Source organism: Gobius niger (genome assembly GCF_951799975.1).
Source record: "Gobius niger genome assembly, chromosome: 11".
In the NCBI taxonomy this organism is placed as follows: domain Eukaryota; kingdom Metazoa; phylum Chordata; class Actinopteri; order Gobiiformes; family Gobiidae; genus Gobius; species Gobius niger.
This window is the reverse complement of record NC_136862.1, coordinates 5,312,391-5,337,858: the sequence shown is the minus strand read 5'-3', so window position 1 is coordinate 5,337,858 and position 25,468 is coordinate 5,312,391. Positions and strand designations below refer to the sequence as shown.

The 25,468-nt window shown below is 41.1% G+C and overlaps 1 protein-coding gene across 3 annotated transcripts in view; it reads right to left on the bottom strand.

The window, feature by feature from the left end:
- Positions 1-25,468, bottom strand: part of ncam1a (neural cell adhesion molecule 1a) — a 615,586-nt gene that overhangs the window by 23,844 nt on the left and 566,274 nt on the right. For all 3 annotated transcript variants that reach the window (XM_079565591.1, XM_079565592.1, XM_079565593.1), the window contains 2 exons: positions 21,248-21,372; positions 18,665-18,845 (listed from right to left, as the gene is read on the bottom strand). In XM_079565591.1, the coding sequence (XP_079421717.1) occupies positions 18,665-18,845; positions 21,248-21,372 (306 nt within the window). The remainder of the gene's footprint in view (positions 1-18,664; positions 18,846-21,247; positions 21,373-25,468) is intronic.

Below are 25,468 nucleotides of genomic sequence, written 5' to 3'. Positions count from 1 at the left end.
CAATAAAGGGCCAATACCTGATTATTATCTTTTTTTTGTGAAAGAGGAAGCCACTAAATTGAAATGGAGTGGTCCAAACTCATTCCTAACTTTCCTAACATATTTGTAGGATCCCAATTATTCACAGGGATGAGTTTAGAGGCACGTTTTACAAATTGCAGGGTCACTTTCACAGACATGCTGGAAAACTAGCCTGCAAGTTCCTAAAACTGATGCAAATTCAGTGCTTTTCCCCCACAAATGTCTAGTTTGTAATTACTAGGGTTGTTCCGATAAAGGATTGGTTTGGGTTTGGACACTCACCGATTCTGAGTGCCCAAAACCAAACCTATCCTTTACCAAATTGTGTTTTTTGGACAATACATCTTACGAAACCCCTAATAATCACAGTGTAAGTCCCAGTGCAGATTGTGTTTAATATGAATAATGTGCCATGTGCTATAGGTTCTGGCATATGTTTACATGCTTGTTTTTTCCCTCAAGTATCGGTATCGGATGGGAAAAACTGGTATTGAAGCAACACTATAATATACTAATGGACTAAATATACTAAATGTCACTGCTCTATGAGAAAAAACAGCTATAGTGCCTTTAAGTATTAAGGGACATCTGCAATGATGACATTGAGTTGATACTGTACTATAACCTCTGTAATCCTCATAGTTTGGCCACAAGAGGGCATTGCCTCACTGCTGATACGAACTGGCCTTTCCTCTCCGTGTTCACTGACACAGGTGACAGTCGCTCCAACAGAGCACTCTCTCTTTAAGGCTTTTCACACAAACAAGAGCAGGCATGCAATAAAATATCAATGAAATCAATGAAAGTATTTTGTGAAAGCGCTACTCCTGTACAACAAGAGTTTCCACATGAACATCTAGTTTACTTTTTAGTTTTTATGTGAACAATATACTGCGCTAAATTCTGAAATAATGTGGTAATGTTAATTATTATCAAAATATTTCTCACTACTTATACTTATTAATTACAATTGATATTTAATAGTAATAAACATAAAGCTAATATTATCCTGGCTTGACTGCACATGTTAATCTAAAAGCTGCACTTCAGAATAAAGCACACACTGGGCTCCTGTGTTTGAGTACGTTTGTGCGAGACACAAAGCAGACAGTCTCTTGGGTGTGAGTACAGAAAATGTATGAATGTTTTATTAATTATTCCCAGCACATACAACTGATTCTAGACTCTTCATCCTCTCGGTTTTTTATGCATCACAGACAATTGAACACATGGGAAGCAGAAATCTTTGAAAACACCGTTGTTTGTTCAGGTGTGACAAATAAAAATAAACACATTTGGGTTTGTGGGTCCTGCACCCAAATGAGAACAAAACCGATCTGAAGACACATGAAGACATTGGATTTTCATGCAGAGTCTACTTTTCCAATATGGATGGAAAACAAATATTTTAATTTGATAATTTTTAACAAAACTGAGAGGGTAAGTGAAAAAACAGCCAATAGTCAAGCACCTCACCCCATGAGGTCGTCAGCTTCATTATATTTATAGATTATCAATGATAGAAATCTGGTTTAGGAATCTATCTCGAATGTGTGGATTTAAAAAATGTCTTCCCTTATACCATCTTTTGAAGGAAGAAACCATATGTGGTGTGGACAATGTTTTACTCAAGGGATCTCACCGGTCTGGAGACTAGTTGGAGACTCCAGTTGACACTGGTCAAGGAGATGTCTCCGAGACAAGAAGGCAAGTCTTCTTGTGGCATGGTCTCTGAGACATCTACGTGGTCTCAAGCAGTTGTGTTGCAAACACTATCTGTTGTTCTCGACCTGTGAGACATTTCTGTGTCTTTGCAATGTCTCTGAGACCTGTCGGATACCAAGGAGATCTCAGTCAGGTCTCAGAGACATTGCAGAGACATCACAGAAATGCCTTACAGGTTTAGGAAAACAAGTAGTGTCACAACATTGCCACAACTGCATGAAACTGCAAAGACCTCTCGGAGACCATGCAGAGACTCTGCTGAAATCGAACCTGTTCATATTCACCGAGACTACCTGGAGACTCTCCTTATTCCCAAGAGACGTATCAGGGACATCTTCGTCTCCACATCTCAGTGAGATACGCCCTTCACATCGATGGTATATTCACTGGTAACCTTCCCATTCAAATGAGTACTTTAAATTGCACTAAAGCTGTCCTCTTAACTCAAGTTAACTCAAAAGGTCTCTTCTTTCAACATCAATATCATAATGCTTCATATCTTAAAAGTATATTTTTTTGATAGTCATCTTATAGTCATTTATTCCTCACAAACAAAAATGATAAATCTTCCCATCTGTTCAAAATGTCGCTGTACACATCACGTGTTCATATTAACAGTCAAATAACAATGCACCACTGAATACACACAATTTACCAAGCTCTGAAATCAGCGTTTTTCATCCAGGTCAGACTTTATACGTTATAGTGGCCGAAGCGTCAGGACATGAGGAAATCAACAACCCGAGTTACCATAGTCACATAGAAAATACAATCAGATGAGAAGAACATCAACAGAAAGCACACAGCAGTCGAACGGGAGCGGACGCGAGAGGGTTACGAAAAGATTATGAACAGAAATCAAGCGTGAACCATTAAAATTATTATATTTCTGAAAAGAGTACATTATATACACTTTGTCACAAACCATCATTACGCTTTATTTTTTTTTAACATATCTTTCACGGCAAGAAAGGAATTTCGTTAGTTAGAGTGACGTGAATTCAAGATCTTGTTTGGAATTATGGGTCTGGATAAGATTGACTTGTATTAAGAGAAAAGCTGCAATAAAAATGATTCTTTCAAAAATAACCCTTTATGTCAGGTGTGTCCAAGAATTGTTCATCATATTGAAGAGTACACGGTGTGGAGGGTCATAGATCGGTGGTAAAGGTTAAAACTCTTGTTTTAGTGGCATCACAATGTATTTTAATGACCAGAATCTCAATATGCACCTTTTTAAATGCCTGATGTATCCTCAGTCTGTTTGTTCTGGAGCCTTTGCTGAACTACTTGCATTTGGTGGATGTTTTCACTCTACAAGCACATCTTCATTTAGATTTGGAGCCGAAACACCAGCGTTGTCTCGCGCTAAAATGTTTGTTTGTTTGCTTAAATAAATAAATAATAATAATAAATTGTATTTGTAATGCACTTTTCAATCAGTGAATCTCAGAGTGCTACAAGAAAACAAATACACTTAAAAACATCAGCATCACCGTGGTCGGATATCCCATGTTTGCTGGTGACATTACCGAGGGGGAGCATGTAGGTTGTGAATAGTATGGGGCTGAGTACCGACCCCTGTGGGATCCCACACGTAACTGGGTGTGGCCTGGACTTACATGCTCTGGCAAAAATCGGTCCAAGTGGTATGTCTCTTGTTTGGGTTTTGCGAAGTAGTAGGGTGAGCAGATGTCCCAGTTTACCCGGGACAGTCCCAGATTTGATTCCCTTGTCCCACGTCCCAATAGATTTTTGATTTGTCCCAGTTTTTCTCATTCTCTGTCCCAGTTGTCCCTGTTTTTGGCCAACATAGTCCCCAAATAACACACGCGGATTGGTGCATGTCCTGAGACGTCAACAATTTACCATATAAATCATGGGAAAAGACAGTCAAGATTTTGAACCCCTGCGGCATATCCCCGGGTAGTGTCCCAGTTTTTAAGATGGAAAATCTGGTCACCCTAATCTCCAGAAAACCCTGAGCTCCTTTGGTTCAAAGTCTGGACTCTGGAGCATTGGTTTTGTGTGATCATATAGGCGCACGATATGCCTCAACTAGCATAACATAAGAAACATTTAAACTTTAAGTTATTCTTTGCAACCCCAGTCCAGCACCCGTGGGCTCATCTCCAGATGTTGCTACAGAGTAGCCAGTTGTGCATTTTTTGGGGGGTTGATGGGAAAAACCAGAGGAAATCCAGGAAGTTAAGACTAGCCACTTAGCCACCATACCACCAACTAGTCAGATATCATTAATAATGCTGCTAGCATTTAGCGTTAGCATGTGACAGCACAGATGCCGTTTGGGACAAATGCTGCGGTAGAAACAGCCCAAATACGAGTTAAGAGAAGAAAGTTGAAAGTATCTTAAAACAAGTCAAGAAACGCAGACCTTCAACTTAGATTGATCTTTCAAACCACGCACGGTTCGGTTTTCAATTCACTCCAACGTCTGACGCTCCTTTATCGCAGAGTTTGATTCACACACAACAAATGAAATCCCCCGCCAAAGTTTATCTATAGCCTATTTTGGTAAAAGACTGCAGACTCGTACCGAAGCCTAAATCAAGAAAAAACAAAAAACAAAAGAGGCACGGCTCTCTCTCTCGGCGGCCCGTTAACACATTCATAATGCTAAAGTCCAGCGCGGCACATTCATGTTTTTTCGTAAAGTGTTTTCCTCGTCATGCCTGGTCTGGTTTGCGCAGGGACATGCAGCGGTCATGCGAAGGAGGAGATCGTGAGTAATGTGGACAGTTCGGTGGAAAAGTAAAAGGCTATTGCAGCGTATGGTTAGATAGTAGACGTGTGCGGTGTTGTCCTACAGTACTGCATCCACTCTCCGGATCGTATTAAGGCATTATGAATGTGTTACTAACTACGATTAAGGTCCTATATTATGCCACGCGCACTGACTTTAAGGGGCTTTTGAACACGTTGTAATGTCCCCCATCAAAGACCTACAGCGGCATGTTGTTTAAGTCATCCTGGATGTTTAGACTGGCTCCCTTCTCCAAAGCTCAAAATGTTTGGTGCCACTTCGTGATGTAATCTGGTGGTAATAGATACAGCCGTCGTGTGTGGGAATTGGGAGAAAACAACCCATTCTTGCCAAATAGTTCCGCTGTGTCATTTTGCACAACAGCTGAATTGTAGATGTACATATTTCGAGATATAAAGACTTCGAACGAACTGGTTCAGTTTCGATTGTTGCGCCATCAAAAGGTGGAGTATTATGCAAAAAAATCGACTTAATATAGATTTTTAACATGCTACAATGTTGTTCTCAGATCAAAAACTGACCTGGGGCTGTATTTTCGACTCACTTGCGCATCTTTGAGTAACCTTTGGATCTTCAAAAAGCTTCTCCTAAGGTCCTACGATTCCAGTAAGCGCTTTCATTTCCTCTCGATCTCTTGCTAAGCTTAATCCTTTCAACGTCGAGTAAAACACGTTCGCCATGGCTTCACTACAGCCACATGAACTGCACAGATATTTTTTTTCTGCAAGAGGAGAGTGGTGGGAGGAGCTTACGGTTTTGTTTTGTTGTAGCTGTTTTTTATCAATATTGTCTTTTCTAACCCCATAAAGTGTTTGGTTACATTCTGACACAAAATGTCAGAAAAGAGACTGTTTGCCACCATTTTTTGTGCGAAGAAATCCGAGCTGGAAAACTTTGACATGTTTTGCCGCATGATATAGGACCTTAATAAAAAGCAACAGAAAGTCAATCCAACATTCAGTACATTTACATGACATCAGAGGGCATTATTAAAGACATACAGCGCGGGATCAGCGTTCGAGAGATCTGGCTAATGCTACCCTGGTTGAATTTCAAACCATTTCAACCATCGAGAAGGTCGGAAATGCCGCTGTTATGTGTTGGATGTCCATTCAAGTGGGCAAAAATAAAAGCCACATATGTAGTAATATGTCAAAGGATCATTCGGACCGACTTTTCAATACGTCTTTTGGGTGGACTGGTTTTGATTTAGTCCAAGTTTAGATCTGGTAAAGGACTATGTTAGTACCAGTTTAGTCCTTTTGGCTGGATATGCCTTGGTTTAAACTTTATTTATACCTATTTAGTACAAGTCCTACTTTGGAAATGTTTGGAATTAGTTTGAGACTGATTTGCTGCAGGAAAGTTCAGCTACCCGAAAACGTACAAAGCAAATGTTTCTGTCCTTTTCCATTCCCATGAGGATGAACTAATACTTTTTTTTTTAAATGAGGATCATGCGGTGGACACTGAGCTACTAGTGGATAATCACAGAGTGCATGTTAAAGGAACAGGCCACCGTTTTTCCATACTGAGATATGTTCTTGCCTGAGCTCAGACGAGTTGATGCGTACCTGTCTGGTCTTTGTGCGTGCCCTCAGTCAGGCAAAGCAACCAAAGGTGTTGTTGGCATTTGGCCTCTCCCAATGGATCCCCATAGCTCCAGACGGGGGTGAAGTTGGAAGCTACCACGCTCTCCCACGGACACAAAGACCAGACAGGTACGCATTAACTCGTCTAAGCTCAGGTAAGAACATATCTCAGTGTAGCAAAACAGTGGACTGTTCCTTTAAGAGGCAGAATGTAAATACAACACCAGAGGACACTTCTCCGCTCGAAGAGATGAACATGTTTGTGATAAAGCTAATGGCAAACTTTAACTATCTATATGTAGATTCATTAAATATTGACGTGACTGGAAGGTACGTGCAAAATGCTTGACCTGGAATAAAAAAATGCTTTAAAATGATCTAAAAAAACAGAGACGTTGATCAATGGTGTTCTTTCTGTAAACTCAAATTATTTTATAACTATAAAACTTAAAATGTCAATACTCAAAAGCCCCAAACTAGGTGCAGAAGCCAGAATTATGCACTTTACCATACTGTGATTATCCCCCAGTGACACACGGTCCACCTCCTAAACTAAACTATCTATTGGAGCGTGTCTAAGATATCCCCCACAGGAAATGAATGGGACATAAACTGTCCTGCCCGTACTTTAAGGGTAGCAGAACGAGCATTCAGTTTTATAATTTTAACATGTTCAAGTCTCATCGGTCCATGTAAACGTACTGAGTGATACATAATTATAATAACGTGACCAAAGAAAAATGGAGGAAAGAAAAAGAAAGAAAAAGAAAGATCAACAAAATTTTCCCCACATTTCGGACGGATGTAATGCCGAGCACCCTGTAATAACATCATGAGCCCAGTGTCTTTGTCTTGAGTCGGATCTTTTGGAACCTTGTGTGTGGCTGCACAAGTTTTAAAAAGGCATAGAAAGCGAAGGAAGGAGTCTGGGCCTGGCAGGTTTCCTCTCTCTAAAAGCTCAGACTATCCTCGTTCCCCATCAACAGTCTGTCTACGAGAGCCACAGTGCAGTCAGCGTGGAGAAAACAAGCGCTCCCAGACTGAACGACACGCTTTGGCAGCCCAGGGTAGCTGTGTTTTTGGTGGTGGTGGTGGTGGTAGTGGGGGGGGTTGTGTTTTTTTGAGACATCCATTTTTGAAGAGGTGCGAAACAGAAAAAACAAGGGGGGGGGGGAGAAAGTCGTGGATGGAGATGTTGGAGATGGTCCACAGGTGCCCAAGAAGAAGAAGAGGAGGAGGAAGGTCACACATGAGGCAGGAGAGAAGACACACGGGAGGGAGGAGGAGGAGGAGGAGGAGGAGAGGGGAGAGACAGAGAAAAAACAGGTCAGAAATAACATAGAAATACAAGTCTGGAAAAAAGTTCTGAGGCTAAAACTGAGGAGTGTGAGTGGAAGTTAAAGAGAAGTGTTAGTGTGAGTAGATGGAGCAGGCGTGAGTGAGGCGGAGCATGAGGCGGGATGAGCACAGACGGGACGCACTCAAGGTTAGATTCATGTTGTCGGGAGTCACATGAGCCTTTTGTTAATGTTACACTGTATTATAGAACATCACACTCATACCAGTCAGTGTGTCTTAAAGCGGGCTTTGTTTCAAACATCTCCAGGGGCCTGATTTACTAAGTCCGGTGTAAATTGCACTTAATAACATTTTATGGGTTAAGGTGTACTTGATTGTCCCCGTTTTGCACCAAATACATATTCAAAACTGTTTATCAGATATGTAAATGAGTGTCCGCTGTGGACTTGTAGCATGAGAGCACCCGCTTTTGAATCACCAGCACAAACTGTCCATTGTGCATGTGTGTAGACGCTTAGTAAATCAGGCCTGAAGACTGACCAGGCGAGGCGCCAAATGGTTATCAGGTAGAACGTTGCTATGCTGTAATAGTTGTTGTCGAGCGCCCACTCACTGCACCACTGCCATTTTGGGAATTTAAAAAACTTGAATTGAACATTGTGGATTATTTTTTTTCATTTTGCAAGCTCTACTCAGCTTGCAAACCCAACTCATATAGGATCTAATCCAGGACTTTTCGGTGCTGTACCTCCTTCCACCTTGTTCCACACCGAGGTCGGCCCATAAGTCTGACGTCTCATTATCCCGAAAATGTCCCATCGAGTGGGGGTTGAAGGGGGTGCCAGTTGGATATTTTATGCTCACTACTGCCACCTCAGGTTTTACGCATAACTGCAGCTTCTATGTTAAGCTTGTGCATGACGGCACTTCGGACCCAAAGTAACAACTTTTTGAGTGACAGTGCAGGATTTTAGAGGCAGCTGTGGTAGAACAGGTCTGAGCTCATTCTACACATTAGGGCATGGCTGGAACATGTAGGGGGAGGAAAATACTTAGTTTTTAACATTTTTAACCCTTTATGGTTAGGGCCAGTGGTTGTATATGGCTCTCTCATCCACAACACAACTGGGTTAGAGAGGTTTGGGACTAATGGCACCGCTTATCAATGGCAAATTTTCGGACTAATGAGACGTCACTAATGGCTTGGCACCTCCACACAAGCCGAGCTGACACTATATAACACAGGGCTAGGCAACATCAGGACCGGGGGCAAAATCCGCCCCTCCTGCACAGAACCTGAGACCAAACCGATCCGGACATATCTTGGAAGCTCAGCTGCAAGTAGGGCCTGGCTTGTACTTGGACGAGAGACTGTTTGGGAACACCAGGAAGCCTGGGTGAATGTCGCGCGTGAGGGAGCGGGTGGTGGTGGTCGGAGGGGCCGATGACGCAGATAGGCAGCCTCGCTTCTGTCAGTCTACCCTAAGGCAGCTCTGGCAAATAATATTGTTAAAGTACTCTTAAAAACGCAGGAATTACTGTCAATTTTTTTTTTTTATATTTCCTGGCAGAACATCCCATTAGGGCATATATAATGTAAAACATTGGCATTTGCAGAAAACGGTTCGCTAATTGGGCTTTAAAGGTGAGGTTCGGGCCTTGGTGTTTTGGTAATGATGAAAATCGGTCCACAGTGACGCAAACTTGCCTACCCCTGCTGTAAAGTAAGCTGGACATGGATTTACCAGAGCAGCTATAGTCGACTGCTACTCTTTGCAGCTCTTGTGTTACTTCCATCATTTGTCATTGAGCTGCATTTCTTGGGGGAAAGACGCCACACAGCGTTTAGCAAGCACCCTCCATAACTCTTGTTTGTAGTCTATTCTTTCTGTGCTCTGGCTGAACCACTCTGGAAACATGTAGAGCTGAGTTAAGCAGGGGGCAGTGGAAAAGGGGCTATAACTGGACTTTCATGACTATCAGAGATGGTCGTATGTCTATAACAGAAGTTGAAATATGTACACAGACACACCATTGTTGCATTACACAGTATCTCATTCTCAAAGACGCCAAACTCGTCAAACCTGGGGTCAGTCAAACACACAAAAGAGAAATGGAAGCAGAACAGGCAGCAGGAGGAGGAGGAGGAAGCCATGCACATGCTCGCAGCCCAGTGAAAAAGCTGCAGTTATCGTTAATGTCGGGTTTTGTTGCGCTGCTTCGCGAGGGCATTAGCTGGATCTGGACGAGCACCTGTCGCTGATGTGTTAATGGTTAGATTTACTCTGATATTTTCTCTCTGCTTTGTCTGAGCGCAGCGTGGGGGCAGTGTGCACAGTGTGAGACTTTGGCATTTACACGCTGCCCAGCCACACCTGCTGACAACTGGTGCAATACCAGCCAGAATCATTGCCACATTTTGACATTACATTTGAGATTTACTCGGGATTGTATTGTCAAACCGCACATTTCTTGATAATAACCCCATCATTCACATAAAAAGCATTTGGACACTTCACTTTTATAGCTTCTATGCTAATGCGTTTGCCTTGTGTCGGAAACATGGCTGATCTCCATGGTTACAGTGAACTTGTAAGACTCGTCCTGAACTCTAAAGGCAAGTCACAGGAAGTAGAACATTGAGAGAAGAGAGAATCCCAATTTGCTCCAAAATATAACAGCGTGTACTGTACAAGCTAATGCAGTAGTGCTAAGACTGCTAGCCTTACATACAGTTGAAGTACTCTTCCTTTTGTCTGTCATCATTTTCATTATGTTATTATTGTGTTTGTGCGATAACACAACAAAGGGTTTGTCTAAGGGAAAATCAGTGGAAATTAGATGTTTGTTCCCTTATGAGAAACATGCTTGGGGTTGTGTTTTGAACCACTCGCGCATGTTTGAGTCAGCTTTGCATCTTCCACAGCGATTTTTCTCAGTGACACAGCTGTGGTTTATTCAACACTCCTTTTGTTCACCACGAGTTCCTCCCGTAGCCCTTTCTATCAAGGAAGCACGTTTCTTTACAAGCTCTTATCCCTTATAGACAAATGCATCGGCTTATAGGCAAAAGGGACAATTTGAATTAGGGCTACAAGGTTTATCGATATGGAATCGCAATCAAGGTTTTAGCTACTGCAATAACCTAACCTCAAGAGGCTGAGGGTTTTTTTTTTTCCTTCTGTCTCTGGCATTTGAGGGACAAACGTCACCGATCAGAACTGTGGAGCCTGTGATCTCAGGTTCAGGCGCTACAGATCAGGGGCGGATCTAGAAAAAAAATCACGGGGTGTTCTAATTGAGAGTGAGCCTCTGTAAGACATCACGTTGGTTATACAGCCCAAAAAAACTATGAAATGAATCAGGCTTTGAAGATCTGGATTGCAACTAGTCCTTAAAACAATGCATTTATAAAGTGCCTGGTTGAATTTTAACAGTTCCAGACAAGGACAAAACCTGGCTGAGATCAATGGGGTGGCAGCTGGGGTGGCAAGACCTTTGCTAGGGGCCGTGCCATCCCTCTAGATCCGCCCCTGCTACAGATAAAAGATCTGAGTTTCCATAAAGCAGATTCTAAAGCGTTTAGACGAACGCTTTGTGCTCCCATCCCGGACTTATTTCCGTCACGTGGCTGTCCCGCAGAGGTACTCTCAATGTCAGGGAAAGGTGGAAGTCGAGAGGGCGCAGTCTCCATAAATTACGTTATTGTGTTTTGCTCTAATTTGGGGCAAAATCGCAAATCAAATCGCAATATTTATGTTTATGTCTAAATCAAGCAGCCCTAATTTTAATCTGTTGTTTGACGTCAATACAGAATTTTCTAACCTACGAAGTGTACGAGAGTGATAGATGTGTTTCAATTATTACCAAATAACTACATAAAGCATAACGCACTTTTTTTTAACCTCTTAACCCCGACCTGAACCGAGTACATTGTCTCCAGTTTGGCTTTGCCCAAAACTAAAAGCTTCTTGAAAAAGAGCGCCCAAAACAAGAAGAAAACGAGGAGTAAAACGCAACAAAAAAGCCACAAAAGAGCAAAGAAAAGTAATAAAAAAGAAGTGGGTAAAAATTTGATGAAAAAGAACGTGAAAAACACCTTGCAACAACACAAGGAAAGACAATCAGTGTAGGTCTTAGCTTTCAAATGTCACACCTATCGGCTGTAAACTCCGGAAGCTTTTAAATTTGGGTAACGCCAAACTGGAGAAAATCTACTTATGGTTATGGTTTGAACTTGGAACCACAAACGGCCGCCACAAAGTTTTGTTTTCTTCACTAACCTTAAAACAAACTATCAATTGAAAAGCTAATACTCGCCTCGCACCCGACTGCAATGCGAGTTTGTTTACATAAGAAAATCATTACGCCGCTTTCAAAAATAGCAGCGGGCCACTCCGGCAGCTGTTTTGCGGCATTTCTATCGAGAACAGCTGTCGAGCGCGGCCAAATGACATGCAGATGTGTTGTTGCTCATGTAAATGCCCCGCGCGCCCGAAGGTAAAGAGCCGATTGCCGTAATGCAGTAAACAAAATAAAATCATTACAGGGAATTACAAGCTTGTGCCGCGCCGAGCTAAATTGACTCCACGGCTGTTTTAAATTATTAAAAACCTCACACGGCTGCACGGCTATTAACAAAGATAAATGCGTAGATTAAAAGGAAATATATAAATAGCTGAAATAATGATCGGAATGGATAATGAATTCGACATTTCCATTTTTAATTTTTTGGCAAAACTTTCAAAAATTCTGCTTTTTATTTTTAGCGGTGCAGGATTTAGCGTAGAATTATTTAATATATGTAAAATAGGGGAAATTTGACAGGGAAAATAAATAAAAATCTCCATGCACCAGCAGCAAAACACAACGGTTTTTCAAAAGGGTGTCGTGTCCGGGCTGCATTCCCGCTTATCTGGGTCGAGACAATGGGATTGAGGTCAAACATGCGAAAGCTGGAATGAGACGAAAGGAGAAAAGGAACTGCGCCTTTTCAGAGCGGAGATGAAAGGAGCAGACAAGGGAGGACGGAGCTTTCGAGAGAGCGCCTTTAATTTTTGATCACATCCTGCATTACTTATGTCGCTTAGTTCAAATTATGCTCTTAAATTATAACTGCTTCATTGGACTAAAGCCGGGTGTACTTTACACGATTTGGCCGAGACGAGAGATCACTCATTGTGTGTGTCTGTGGGGGGGGTCTGACAGAAGTTGTGCAGTGAGACGGGGATCGGGAGACAGAAGATTGACGAGCTGAAATCAAACAGCGTCTGATATTATGGAAGGCTGGTCGCGGAGTGAGCCGTCCTCGGACTGCTGCTATGATCTCTGTCAAGCGTGTCACGGACAAAATACAACACCGGCGCTGGCAGAAGAAAAAGAAAAGCAGTGTCCAGGCATTAACTGCCCATTCACGCCAACGCGGTGAGCTCCTGTCGGGAGTGGGAGGGATACTTTAGGTATCAAGTACCTACATTTTTTTTCTTCCGACACCGTATTGGTATTGTTTAGGGACTTTTGGTTGGTCATTTCTGGTTTCAGACGAGAAATATTGTAGTATAGGTATCGAGAAGAGTATTGTTGAGGCAAACCAAATATTGTTAAAACAGTGGTATAAAAGAAGGTGAGATGGAGAGGAAACCTGAGCAGACGAAGCCACTGCTCTGTCCCTCTGAACAGCGACAGGGCGTTTGATTGGTGTGAATCCACCTTAACGGGACCACATTGTACCTTCCCTGCCAGTGTTGGGCACTTCATTAGAAGCCAAGACTTTTGGGATCTGTTTTTTTTCAAATGATCCAAACTTACAATGGGACATCTGTTTACCCTTAGACTGTTCACCTTTAAGATCTATTCAAAAGCCGTGATTAAGTCACAAATGTCCGGTCAATATTGCCTGAGCTTTATAGCAAACATCATCATCTGCTGCTAACAATTAAAGGAACAGGCCACCGTTTTTTCCATACTGAGATATGTTCTTACCTGAGCTTAGACGAGTTGATGTGTACCTGTTTGGTCTTTGTGCGTGCGCTCAGTCACGCAAAATGACCAAAGATGTTGTTAGCATTTGGCCTCTCCCAATGTATTCCCATAGCTCCAAACGGGCGTGAAGCGACCAAGCTCTTCCACGGGCACAAAGACCAGACAGTTACGCATCAACTCGTCTAAGCTCAGTTAAGAACATATCTCAGTGTGGAAAAACGGTGGCCTGTTCCTTTAAAGCACCAGCATCTGTGAATACACTCACACTATTGTTCTCTGTCAAATTGTTGTTGTCTTTATCATATTTTAAATGTAATCTTCTTGTGCATGCCCTGGTAGTCTTATAGCTATAGGTTTTTATAGTTTATTGGTAAATGTATTGGTAAAAAAACACATTTACCAATTACCATAGTTTATTATTTATCTAAGCGCCACACTGTCGTCATTATTCATTCACAGCATATTCGGTGGTTGTAAGCTACTGCTGTAGCCACAGCTGCCCTGGGGTAAACTGACAGAAGCGAGGCAACCAGTCCCTCTGACCCCCAACAACCACTCACTCACTCACTGCATTCACAAAGGCTTTCTGGTGTTTCCAGAAGGTCTCCCATCGAAGTACAGACTAGGCTCTTCCCTGCTGAGCTTCTGAGATCTGAGAGGATTTGATTCTGATCAGTGTTAATTTCGTCGACTAAAATATTTAGTCTTAATTTTAGTCAAAGTGATATTTTTGACGACTAAAATTGGACTAAAACTAAATTAAAAGTTTCTCATGAGACTAAAACTATGACTAAAATGTCCAGATATTTTAGTCGACTAAAATCAGACTAAATAAAAATGAAAAGGAGAGACTAAAATTATCCAAAATTCTGTTGACCGTCTGAAAGAGCCTCAGATCATGTAAATCCTCTGCCAAAGGATCAGCTCTGAGCTTTGTTCACGTGGAGCAGCTCCATGAAGCAGAGGAACAAGATTAAATATGATTATAATTAATATTATCAATGCAAAGTCGACTAAATTTGTCTTAAATTTACTAAAATTATTTGCAATTTTAGTCGACTAAAACTAGACTAAAATTGAAGATTTTTTTTGACTAAAACTAGACTAAAATCGAGTTACATTTTCGTCAAAAGACTAAAACTAAATTAAAATATGTTGTCAAAATTAACACTGATTCTGATTCACGCCGTTCAGAAGCTGAAATTCGCAACATCGCACATTGGAGACGAGGACGGGCTCACAACTTTGTAATCAGCAATGTAATCTCAAAATCTCTTAGAAGATCATGTAAGATGGCCAACATCTTTCAAAGTACACCCGACTTTAGGCAATGCTTGGTGGCCCTTGGGCAGGACATTTCCCCTGCCTGCTTTGGTGTCTTCTCCATGGCCGACAATCACCAAATCGTTCTTATTTTGGCGCCTCTTTCTAAAGGGGAAAGGCTCCGTTCCCAGCTCTTGTAAACACGTTAATCCTGGAAGGGTTTACTGTCTTGTTTTGAACCGGTGACAGTCTGGAGTCTGTAGTTTCTCTCCCTGTGAATGATTTGTGCAACCCGGGGACCTCGGCTTGTTTTGGGGGCTCGGGATAGAAGTGGGTGAGTGAAAACGAGGTCAGAGCCCCGTGCTGTAGGTCACGGCTCAAATCAAGTGTGGAGAGAAGCTTTCAGACAGGGCAGACATCAGACAGAAGAGGCAGCAGACACGAGTTAGCGCTGTCATGGAGAGGCAGAGCATGGAGCGCGAGACAGGGCTGAGGGATTCACAGTCCCCGAGGGAGGAGGGGCAACTCAGGGAAAGAAATACAACTATTTATCAGTGTCGTAATAATGATTTCTATGGTGGGCTGCATTCTGGACTCATATATGCAGATTACAGGATTTGGAAGAGCATATTTCTTCTTTGTATTTTTGTAGAGATGCCTTGTGTGTTACAACCGAACACATTACCAAAGCGAGCAAGAGGACTTCTGCAGGAGAAGTAAACTCCTGTCCAGGACACAATCTACGCAAGGTTTTTGAAATATTTGCTAACTCTTAAAAGTGCATGCAACTTTTAACATGCAAAAAATTTAGATATTAGTGCCTATTTGACCTTTTAGTGACCCGGCAGCTGTACAGGTGGTTAGCGTGACGTCTTTACTTTCCATCCCAGTGGCCTGGTGGACGCTCCAGGATCAACAGTTTTGGCTGGTAGGTTTTCACTGCTGATGGATCTGTGTTCATGGTTACATATACATTCCATCTAGAAAACCTACCAGAGATCCTAAAGAAAACTGAAATAAAAGTGTCCCCTGTCCCACTCTGCCTGCTTCAGACAATTTGTCCACGGAGGAACCCTGCCTGCCCTCTTGGCCATCCATGGGAGTGGATCTCTCCTGTGGTTCTCCCCGAGATTTGTTTTTTCTCTCACTGGGTTTTTGAGTTTTTCCTCGCCGTGCTGGAGAGTCTAAGGACGGGGGACACCCACCTGATGCCGACGCTTATTTGGACTTTATGCCTTTGCCTGGACACTTCATTTGCCTGAACTTTACATTATCTTGTTCACTGCTTTGTTTCATTCCTTTAATGTTTGCGCAGTCCTGTGAGGCAACTCCTGTTGTGATGTTGGGCTCTACAAAACCATTGATTGATTGATTGATTGATTGATTGATGATTGATAGAGGCCACCGGGATGGAAAGCAAAGGCGCCAAGCTAACCACCCACACAGCAGCAGGGTCACTGAAAGTCAAATACTCAAAATCAATTTTTCCTTCTTCACAGAAAAAGTTGCATAATGCAACTTCAAATAACCAGATACATTTACTGTAGATGTTTATATGAAATAATCAGTTTTCAAAAGGTTTATTGATTACTATTGACTGACTAAAATGACCCCAAAAGTCGAGTTATCGTATAAAAATTTGAAAAAGTGGTATCGCCATCACTACCCCACAACAATCTAATTGATTGGATTGACGCCCAGACCATGCAGCGGGACGAGCATAGGAAGTGCAAGCATTCAACAATGCATTCAGGCTCGAGTGTTGTAGCATTTACGGTTCTGTAGACAAGCTAGCGGCACGACCGCAATGTGACGACTCTCTGTTTTCATCTGTGGCTGTTCTGTTGCAGAACTTTTTAATTCAGTGAATGAGGGTGGAGTGAAGTGAGATACACTTAAACTCACTACATTCCACTGAGCAAAATTGCATGAAGAACGCAACAACTTTACCAGACCGCTTTCAGTTTGTGAATTGAGGAGGTAGGAGAACAAACTGCAAGCTATTGCGCTCACTCATTTGTGGCTCTCACAATACCTCCCACATATCCCGATTGTTCGTGTTGATTCATCAGATCACGTTTTGGACGCCTTTTCAGGTTTGTCAAACAATGAAATGAAGCAAATTGGAGCCACTTACTTAGCAATAGAAAAAAGTGAACCATATTTAGCTTACTATGAATATTTTTGCACTGACAGTAAACTTTAGCCACAGGAGGTATGTATGTTAGGAATCAGACACAAAAAATGAAACTGGGAATGGGGGCTAAGCAACACAAGTATTTAGTAGCACAGGTTTAGCAATGGGGGGGATGCAGCCAAAATTGTAAAGTTCCTTCCAATCAGCAGAAAACAGAGGAGAGACTGACCGTGGGATTTCAAAATGAACTCTACCAATTGTAACACAGTGATACACGGTTAAGAAGTATAAATATTCAAGTTTTATGGACATACTATGATAAAAATCTATTGCGTTTGCACAAATTGTGGATTCAAACTTTGCCATTACAAGTCTGTAAAAACTTGGTCGATAGTTGGCTTGCCAAAAAGGTACATCTAAAAGCTCTCTTTTTGCAGCGATAATGGTCCTAATTGCGCAGATGGCAAATAATTGGACTGCTAAAAGTGGAAAAACAAACTCTACCATTTTATGACTAAATAATAAAAAACCCTTGTGCTTTAGCAGGACAATGAGGCCCCACAGTTGGATTTTGTGTGTAGTGTTTCGTTTGCGGTGCTCCTCTCCCCTGTAGCTGCCGAGTGAAGAAGAAAGTGGGTGGGTGAAGGTAGTTAGCCCTATTCATGGGTTTCAGACTCTTTTTTTTTCAGTTATTGATACCGTTTTGAAGGCTTTTGGATTTTCAAAAGCCGCCACACTTTAGTTTTAGTTCAGTCGCTCGCCACATTTGATAGTGGTTAGTTATAGACCATTGTCCAACAGCGTGAGGCAAGAACCGTTTTACTCAAAGATGAATGAACATGATGAGTTTGTGGTGGACTCGAGCACCCAACCAAATCTTAAAGCACAGGCGAATTTGCACAACAAGATCATAAGATTTACTTTGGGGTTTGTTGCTTTTTTCTTTTCACGATTTTGTGAGTACATTGTATATTGTACATTGTTATATATGTAGATTTTTTTGTTAGTGCTTGTAATTTGTATTGTTTGGCCAAACATAATCTGGTTTGTTTGAAATGTCCAAGCCCAGTGCTTTACTAAAGCACAGAGTCTAGAAGTGGCATATTCCAGTCACGTTTGCCTTTTTACACTGATAACTGTCTGGGATATTTTCCAATCAAAAATCACATTTTCCAATCAAAAAACAAAGTTCTACCTAAAATATTTTCATTCTCTACATGTTGGAGTTAAAATTAAGCCCTGAATCCTGATTTGAGCCTGAAGCGATGGCATGAAGAGAAATAATTCATTCATTTAATTCCATCCATCAATCCAATTATCTATCTATCTATCTATCTATCTATCTATCTATCTATCTATCTATCTATCTATCTATCTATCTATCTATCTATCTATCTATCTATCTATCTATCTATCTATCTATCTATCTATCTATCTATCTATCTATCTATCCATCCAATAAACTATCATGATCTATATGAAAGGGAAAACAAATAAATTGGCACCTATGACTGCAGGTGTTTTATTGATTTGCGATCGTCTCTCTTACTCTCCACAGGAACACGAAAAGAAAGGATGTCACCAACCCTCAGTAAAGCGGAATTAGCATCATGCTCCGTGAGAAGCGTTTACTGTTGGCTCTAGGTCGCCAAACCACTGACCTGTGGACGAATGCTTTAACCACTGAGCCACTGCTGCCCTGTAGAATACACTATGTTGTTTTGAATGGTCAGTGTGGCAACGGTCCAGATTTGATTCCAGTTGAAACCCATGAATAGTGAGTCTGGTTGGGGGGGTCGTTACAGGCCGCGGAGGTAGACGGACGGTTAGCGCAGAAGTAGATGAGTCAAGGACCGTTACCTGGCACCGTGTTGGGCTCGCTGCCGGTTCGGAAGGACAGCACTCCCGGTTCGGACTTGCCCCGCTGGTTCTCAGCCACCACGTGCACTTCGTACTCGGTGTTCCAGTCCAGCCCGCTCAGGACCACGAACTCGCTGCCATTCGGGAGGCGGATCTCGGGCTTCCAGTCCGACGTGTGCTTCTGCCACAGAGGAGGCATTTAACAGGAGGTTTAATAAACGGAGAGAGTCGCACGAGTCATGTGGAAAACAGAACTGGAAATTCAAAAAACGGGAAATTGCTAAACCTTTGGGTCAACCTGACAAAAAATTAGTGTTTGACTTTATCGTGCAATATTGTGTTAATGGCCTATGGATTACTTATGTTTATTAATACCTTATTAACAAGGAATCCTTAATATAAAGCATTACAGTTTCACTCACACAGATCTTGCACATCATTATTATTATTATTTGACATGTATTTGTTTCAAGAGGAATAGCCCCTTGATATGAATCATCACATTTTCAAGGGTGTCCTCACATATTTTCGGAAACTAGAAGGTCTTGGCTTTTAAATCAGGCATCACAGTGGTATTTAGACTGTAAGCTCTCCTAAGATTTGGACATGCATATTAAAATAACTCAAAACCATACCTAAGATGGCGAAAAAAAACATCTAGTCGCACTGAAAACAAGGCAAACAAAACTTGATATTTTTGTGAAATTCTTGATTTTATTTTTTGAACTGTTATACAAAACTCCATGATGCAAATTCTGAGAAAACTGGGCATTTTTTCACTCACTGAATACGATCCTGTGACCTACTTTTGGGTCCCAACCCTCCAGTTGAGAAAACCACTGATTTAGAAGACAGTCAGACATTAAGGATCAGTTACAACTTAACTCAATTCCATCCATAATAATATATTAACAATTTCTTACATTTGTTGTCAAGCTTTGCAAGAGGAACAGGCAGCTTTAATCCCTGGTTCATTTGCGATCGGCTTACAATGTTTCCTCAACCTGCCTTTTTGAAGATAACGCAAGCTTAGTCTACAATTTAATATTGTTCAAAGTGTATTTTCCGTCAAAACGGACTAAAGAATAGCGTCCAAATGTGTGTGAAACGAGAGAATTTAACACCACAAAGATGAGCTTCTCTTGAGTTGAATTCTCTGTGTGTTGAATTTAGATCAAATGTGTGGTCAAAGCCTCACTAGCCCATATATAACATACACAGCTGTCTGGAATGAGGTTACATTGTTTTTTCTCACGTAGCATGTTCACATATAACTTGCACTTAAATATAGGCAACATCATTTCCATTGATGACATATATTTCCACGTGAGGGCAATTACAACAAAGAGAACTTGAAATGTCTGGATTATATGAAGAGAAAAAGGTGTTATTACATTGTAGTGATTATATGGGGGAAAAAGCATATGTGCATCATGCCTGTAAAGGTAGGTCATGTTCACATTCGCTCCACATAAAGGTAATCCAGGTGCAGCTGGTGAGAAAACTTGCTTCATTTGTCCAGCTGGTTTCAAAAATATGTCTTTATTTCTGTTTGTTTGGACTTTGAACACACTGAATCTCCCATAGAGTTAAATCTGAAATCTTGAGTCATTTGCTGTAGTTTACTGATAGAAATCTGAGGTATAGTAAACATGTCTTGCAAATGTCATTTTATGTTTTCATCTAAAAAATAAGGCCTTGTATGCAAAAACAAATGGCCAAAATTGGCTACAAAATCAAAATAATGAATAAACCCATGTTTAAATTTATGCTACACATAGATATGGAGACATTGCGGAGACTAACAGCAGTCTCTGCAACGTCTCCACAGCTCTAATTGATTGTGTGCATACAAAGGGCCTATCTCACTGGCCTGGAGATTAATTGGAGACTGGAGTTGCCGCTGCAGGAGATGTCTCTGATACATCGCTGGGAGGTAAGGCGAGTTTCCAGATAGTCTCAGTGAAAACGAACAGGTCGATAGATTTCAAGGGAGTCTCCGTATGGTCTCCGAGAGATCTATTCAGTCGCAAGCAGCTGTGGCAATGTTGCAAACACAATTCGTTACCTATTTGGTACCTGTCGGACAGCAATGAGATTTCAAAGAGCCTCTTTAAGATCTCCTTCCATGTCCGACTGGTCTCAGAGACTTTGCAGGGACGTCACAGAAACGTGTCACAGGTTGAGGACAACAAAAAGTATTCGCGCCACGACTGCTTGAGACCACGTAGAACTCACCCCATGCTGAAAACATGGAGACACTGTATACGGCATACTGAGACTTTTTCAAGTTTCCATGCTGTCTCCACTGAAATCAAATACTGTTTGTTTTCATTGAGACTTCCTGGAGGCTCAGAGACATCTCCCTGACCAGCAGCAACTCGAGTCTCCGACTAGTCTCCAGGCAGGTGAGATAGGCCCTTATGTTAGCTATTTCATGGCAATCTCTGGCTCGCTAGCAGACCAAACATCCTAAAATAAGCATCGCAAAGTGTGAGTATGGCCTGTTTTGTCCTCTGCATTAAAAATCAATGTTTTAGAATAAATGAATGACAGAACCGCAGCCTAATGCCGTATACTCACAGCCTTGTATCGGACCAGGTAGTGTATGATGGGGGAGCCTCCGTCGTCCTGTTTGAACCAGTTCACCTTCATAGCGTTGCCGGCCTTGGGGACCTTGGCCTCCAGTTTGGGAGCGCTGGGTTCTCCTGCGCGACACAACTAGCATTAGCACAGAATAAACCAAGGAAGTGAAGCGTTTGTTAGTTTGATGACTGTAAATGGGATCAGTAGGTTAAATCTTCTTGCATGTTAGTGTGTTAAAAATGGCTTGCATCTGTCCTTCCCTCCTTCCTTCAATATGAGAAAAAAATGGCATCACTGGATAATTGCATGACTATATTTTTGTAGTATTTCACAGAGCCATTTCAACACAGTAAGTTCCATTAAATTTAAAGCAAAATTGTTAGCAATTGTCTTGGCGTTTTTGCCGATTATGCCATAACAAGGCTTTGAAAACAAGGTTAAAATGGAATGAAATTATGAAAAATCGCGACTAAACTGAACTTTTGCCCATTTTTCAGTCACAGTGTGCTTGTATTTTAGGCTAGACATCTCGCTTTATGGATATTGAGTAACCTAATGTTGCGATGATGGTAATAATAATTTAGCAATAGATTGTGCAGCCCTACCATCCATTTTAACCTAAACCTTAAGCATTAACTCGCACTGTTAATGTGCAATAGCAGTGATTCTGAACTGGTTTGACAGAGAACCAGCTGTGACCCAAAAAATAATGCGTTTTATATCATGTAAAATGCTGTCTATCCCACATATTATTGTTGCTATTTAAAAGTACACTATGCAACTTTTCATGTAAAAAAAACAAAAACAAAACGTTGAAATTAATACGTATTTGACCATTCAGTGACCTAGTGGATGCCTGGGTGGTTAGCATAGCGCCTTTATTTACAATCCCGACGGCCTGTAGGATGCTCCAGGATCAATTGTTTTTTTAGGCCTTTACTGCTGATTGAACCGCATCCATGGTAAATTCATTCCAAAAACCTACCAGAAAATGTATTCTGAAGCATCATAGGAGCCACCGGGATGGAAAGTAAAGGAGCTAGGCTAATCACTCATACGACCACTGGGTCACTGAAGGTCAAGTACGCACTAATATCTTATAGCACCTTTAATTAGTGCACTATGCTAAAAGTTGTTTTGATCATGATTTTAACTTAAAAAGCTTATTTAATCCTTATTCAACAACATTGTGTGGGATATACAGCATTTTACATTATATAAAGCACAATCTTGTTTGAGCTGGTTCTCAGAGGGTGATGGGGGGCCCCACTGTCATACCAGTTGCATAGTGCACCTTTAAACAAACTCTGGATGTGGTTTTGTGCCTTTTTCGAAAGTTACTGTCAATTTTCAAAGAAATGTTCCCTGAGAACACTTTGCGACCTCCTGAAAACTGTTCTGTGAACCACTTTTGGGTCCCGTCCCTCCGGTTAAGAATCCCCGTGCTAAAGAATGGCATTTTAAAAACGAAATGTGTTTTTTTCTCCTTCAGTACATTACAAGATTATAATACTGTGCATCTAAGTAAATATAAAGCATTTGTTTACATTGCTTGAGCTTGCAGGCTAGTTTGTTAGCATTCTGGGATTCTGACCCTGAAAAGCTGTGAAAAGCTTTTAAACTCATCCCTGTGATGAATTTGTACGTCAGGAATGAGTTAGAAAAGCTAAGAATGAGTGTGGACACAACCAACAATTCTAATTTACGCCCGCCATTTTGTATTTATAACATCAGGTACAGGGTCTTTAAATGTTGCTCCGTATCTTTGACGCCATCTGAGCCGCCCTGAAGTGAAAATACATCTAGCTCCCTCATTATAAATCCTGCTGTGACAAAGTGGAGTTTTAATGTGTGCTGGTAATGAGGCTGAAACCTTTGAATTGGCCCAAACAAAACCGCTGAAAGACGCTTGTTGGTGCAGCATCAGCCGAAAGCATCAAAGTTACGATTTCCCACTGGGCCCTTCCTTGTTAGTTCACCCACGGCGTAGTAAATAAGACTTGTTTGGAATTATTAGAAGTGTGTCCAACATTATTCTGTTTTCAAGGTTTACAAAAAAACTCAACTGGACTTACTTTTTGTTGAATAAAAGTTGAGGAATGTTATTATCTATTAAACAAGTATAATGATTGGTACCTTTACGCATTAGGGCTGCACAGACTAATACAAATACTCTACATGATTTTATAAATGAGTTATTTTTAAAGGTTTCTAAAGTGAACATGTCATGCAGCTTATAAACACGGTTTTGAGCATTTCTGAATCAGTGCAACTTAAAGGTGCACTATGCAACTTTTAACGTGAAAAAAAAAAAGTTGTTATTAGTGCGAAGTTCCATCCCGGTAGCTACTATGAAGCTTCAGAATCAGATTTATTTCAGTTTTTTTTTTTTTTAGGATTTCTGGTAGGATATCGTAATGAAATGTCTGCGTAACCATGGATACAGTTCAATCTGCAGTGGTGAGTAAAGGCGCTATGCTATGAAAGGTCAAATACGTATTAATATCTACTGTTTTTTTTTTTATGTCTGGAATATGTTTGGAAAAGACACTATATGAGTAAAGGCCACTCTTAAAAAGCATAGAGTTCGGGAAATTCCACAGTTACCATGGAGATCCGCCATCTTTGAAGCTGTTAGCATGTTAGCATTTCCATTGATTAACATTAGCTAAAGTATAAAAGTGGAGAAAAAAGCCGTGGAACAGCTCCGTCAGCTTCTGAGTTACAGCTGTTGAAACATCTAACTCACTGTGGTGTCCAAGTGTTTTAATGTGAACAATAACTCCAGTATTTTAACTTTTAAAATCTCCTATAGTTTACAATTGCTGCTAATCCCATAATGCCTAGCGATATGACGTCACATTCCCGAACTCTATAGATACAGACGGCAATAGATATAGACGGCATCTCGTCATAGAAGGGGGCGTGGCTTCACCGAGGGGGAAAATAGAATCTTTAGAGAAACACTATTTTTCACTCTTTTTAACCATTTTCTGGTGGAATATCAACCTATTTTTCACATACAAATAAATTCAAGTGTAAATCGGGCCCATATGGATATTTTCTTACAGTAGATTGTTCAGTAGAAGTGAAAAAACAGCAGTTGTAGCAAGCGCTAACTAACCGTTAGCATTAGCCCGATGCTAACATGTAGCATCAAGTTAGCATTCTCCGTTATTCATGTATTTATGGGATGTTGAACCACTTTGCTCCTCCCCACGTCTTTGTATGATTATTTAGTAGAAACTATGTTCATATTTCAGCATTTGGTACAGTAGTTTTTGAATAATTAGAGAAAATTTACATTTTTTCAAAATTGTTTTCCCCCTTAACTGTTTTCAAAAATGACCATGTATGGGCGATTCCAAAGATGCCGTCTGTATCTATGCATCACACTAGGGGGCGTGGCCTAGTGAGGGGAAAGAAGGTCAGTTATGGATTATTTTTCCTGGAACCTTTTCCTTTTCAGGTAGTTCATAAACACACACAGATAAAGCCAAAATAAGGATGTTCTGCCGCAATAAATTATCCAGTAGACGTGAAAGGGCACTTGAAGCTAGAGTTAGCATGTAGCATTCAGCTATCATTAGAATTATGGTTAGGACTCCCTGATATAAGTATACAATTTGAACCACTTTGTCCTCCAGTCTGTGATGCTGTCTTAAATCCATAAGTCAGCATTTGTTAAGTAGCGATGGAGTATTTAGTGAAAGAGGAGTTCTTTTCCCCTTCGCCGTCTGTAAATATCTTGTTTTTTTGCTCAGAGCATCTTCTGCACTCTGCAACCTAAATACATACGTCTTCATGCTTTCAATTAAAACTTTGAACACACTTCCAGATTTCAAATATTAAGTGATTAACTTTTAAGATTCGGGAACAACTTTAGATGGATTCAAGCTCAAAGAGGATTATTTAGCAAGATATGTCCACTTTACTTTAGCTTTGGCAGCGTCAGTTCAATAAAACTGGTTGAAATATCGGGTTGTTGTAATTATTAGCTCCCAGGCCGTTAAAATGCCCTCACCCTGCCTTTGTGGATCAGTAAACTTTGCCGAAGTCTGAGTTATGTGCTGACAAACCGGCTGCCTGCTGTCGTCTCAATGAAACCTCGCTTAGTCAGACCAGAAGCCACTTTTACACAAACAGTTAATCCGACATTTTGCATGCATACATATTCATAAGATCAAATTGGATGACGAATATATGCGTGAGAAGGCT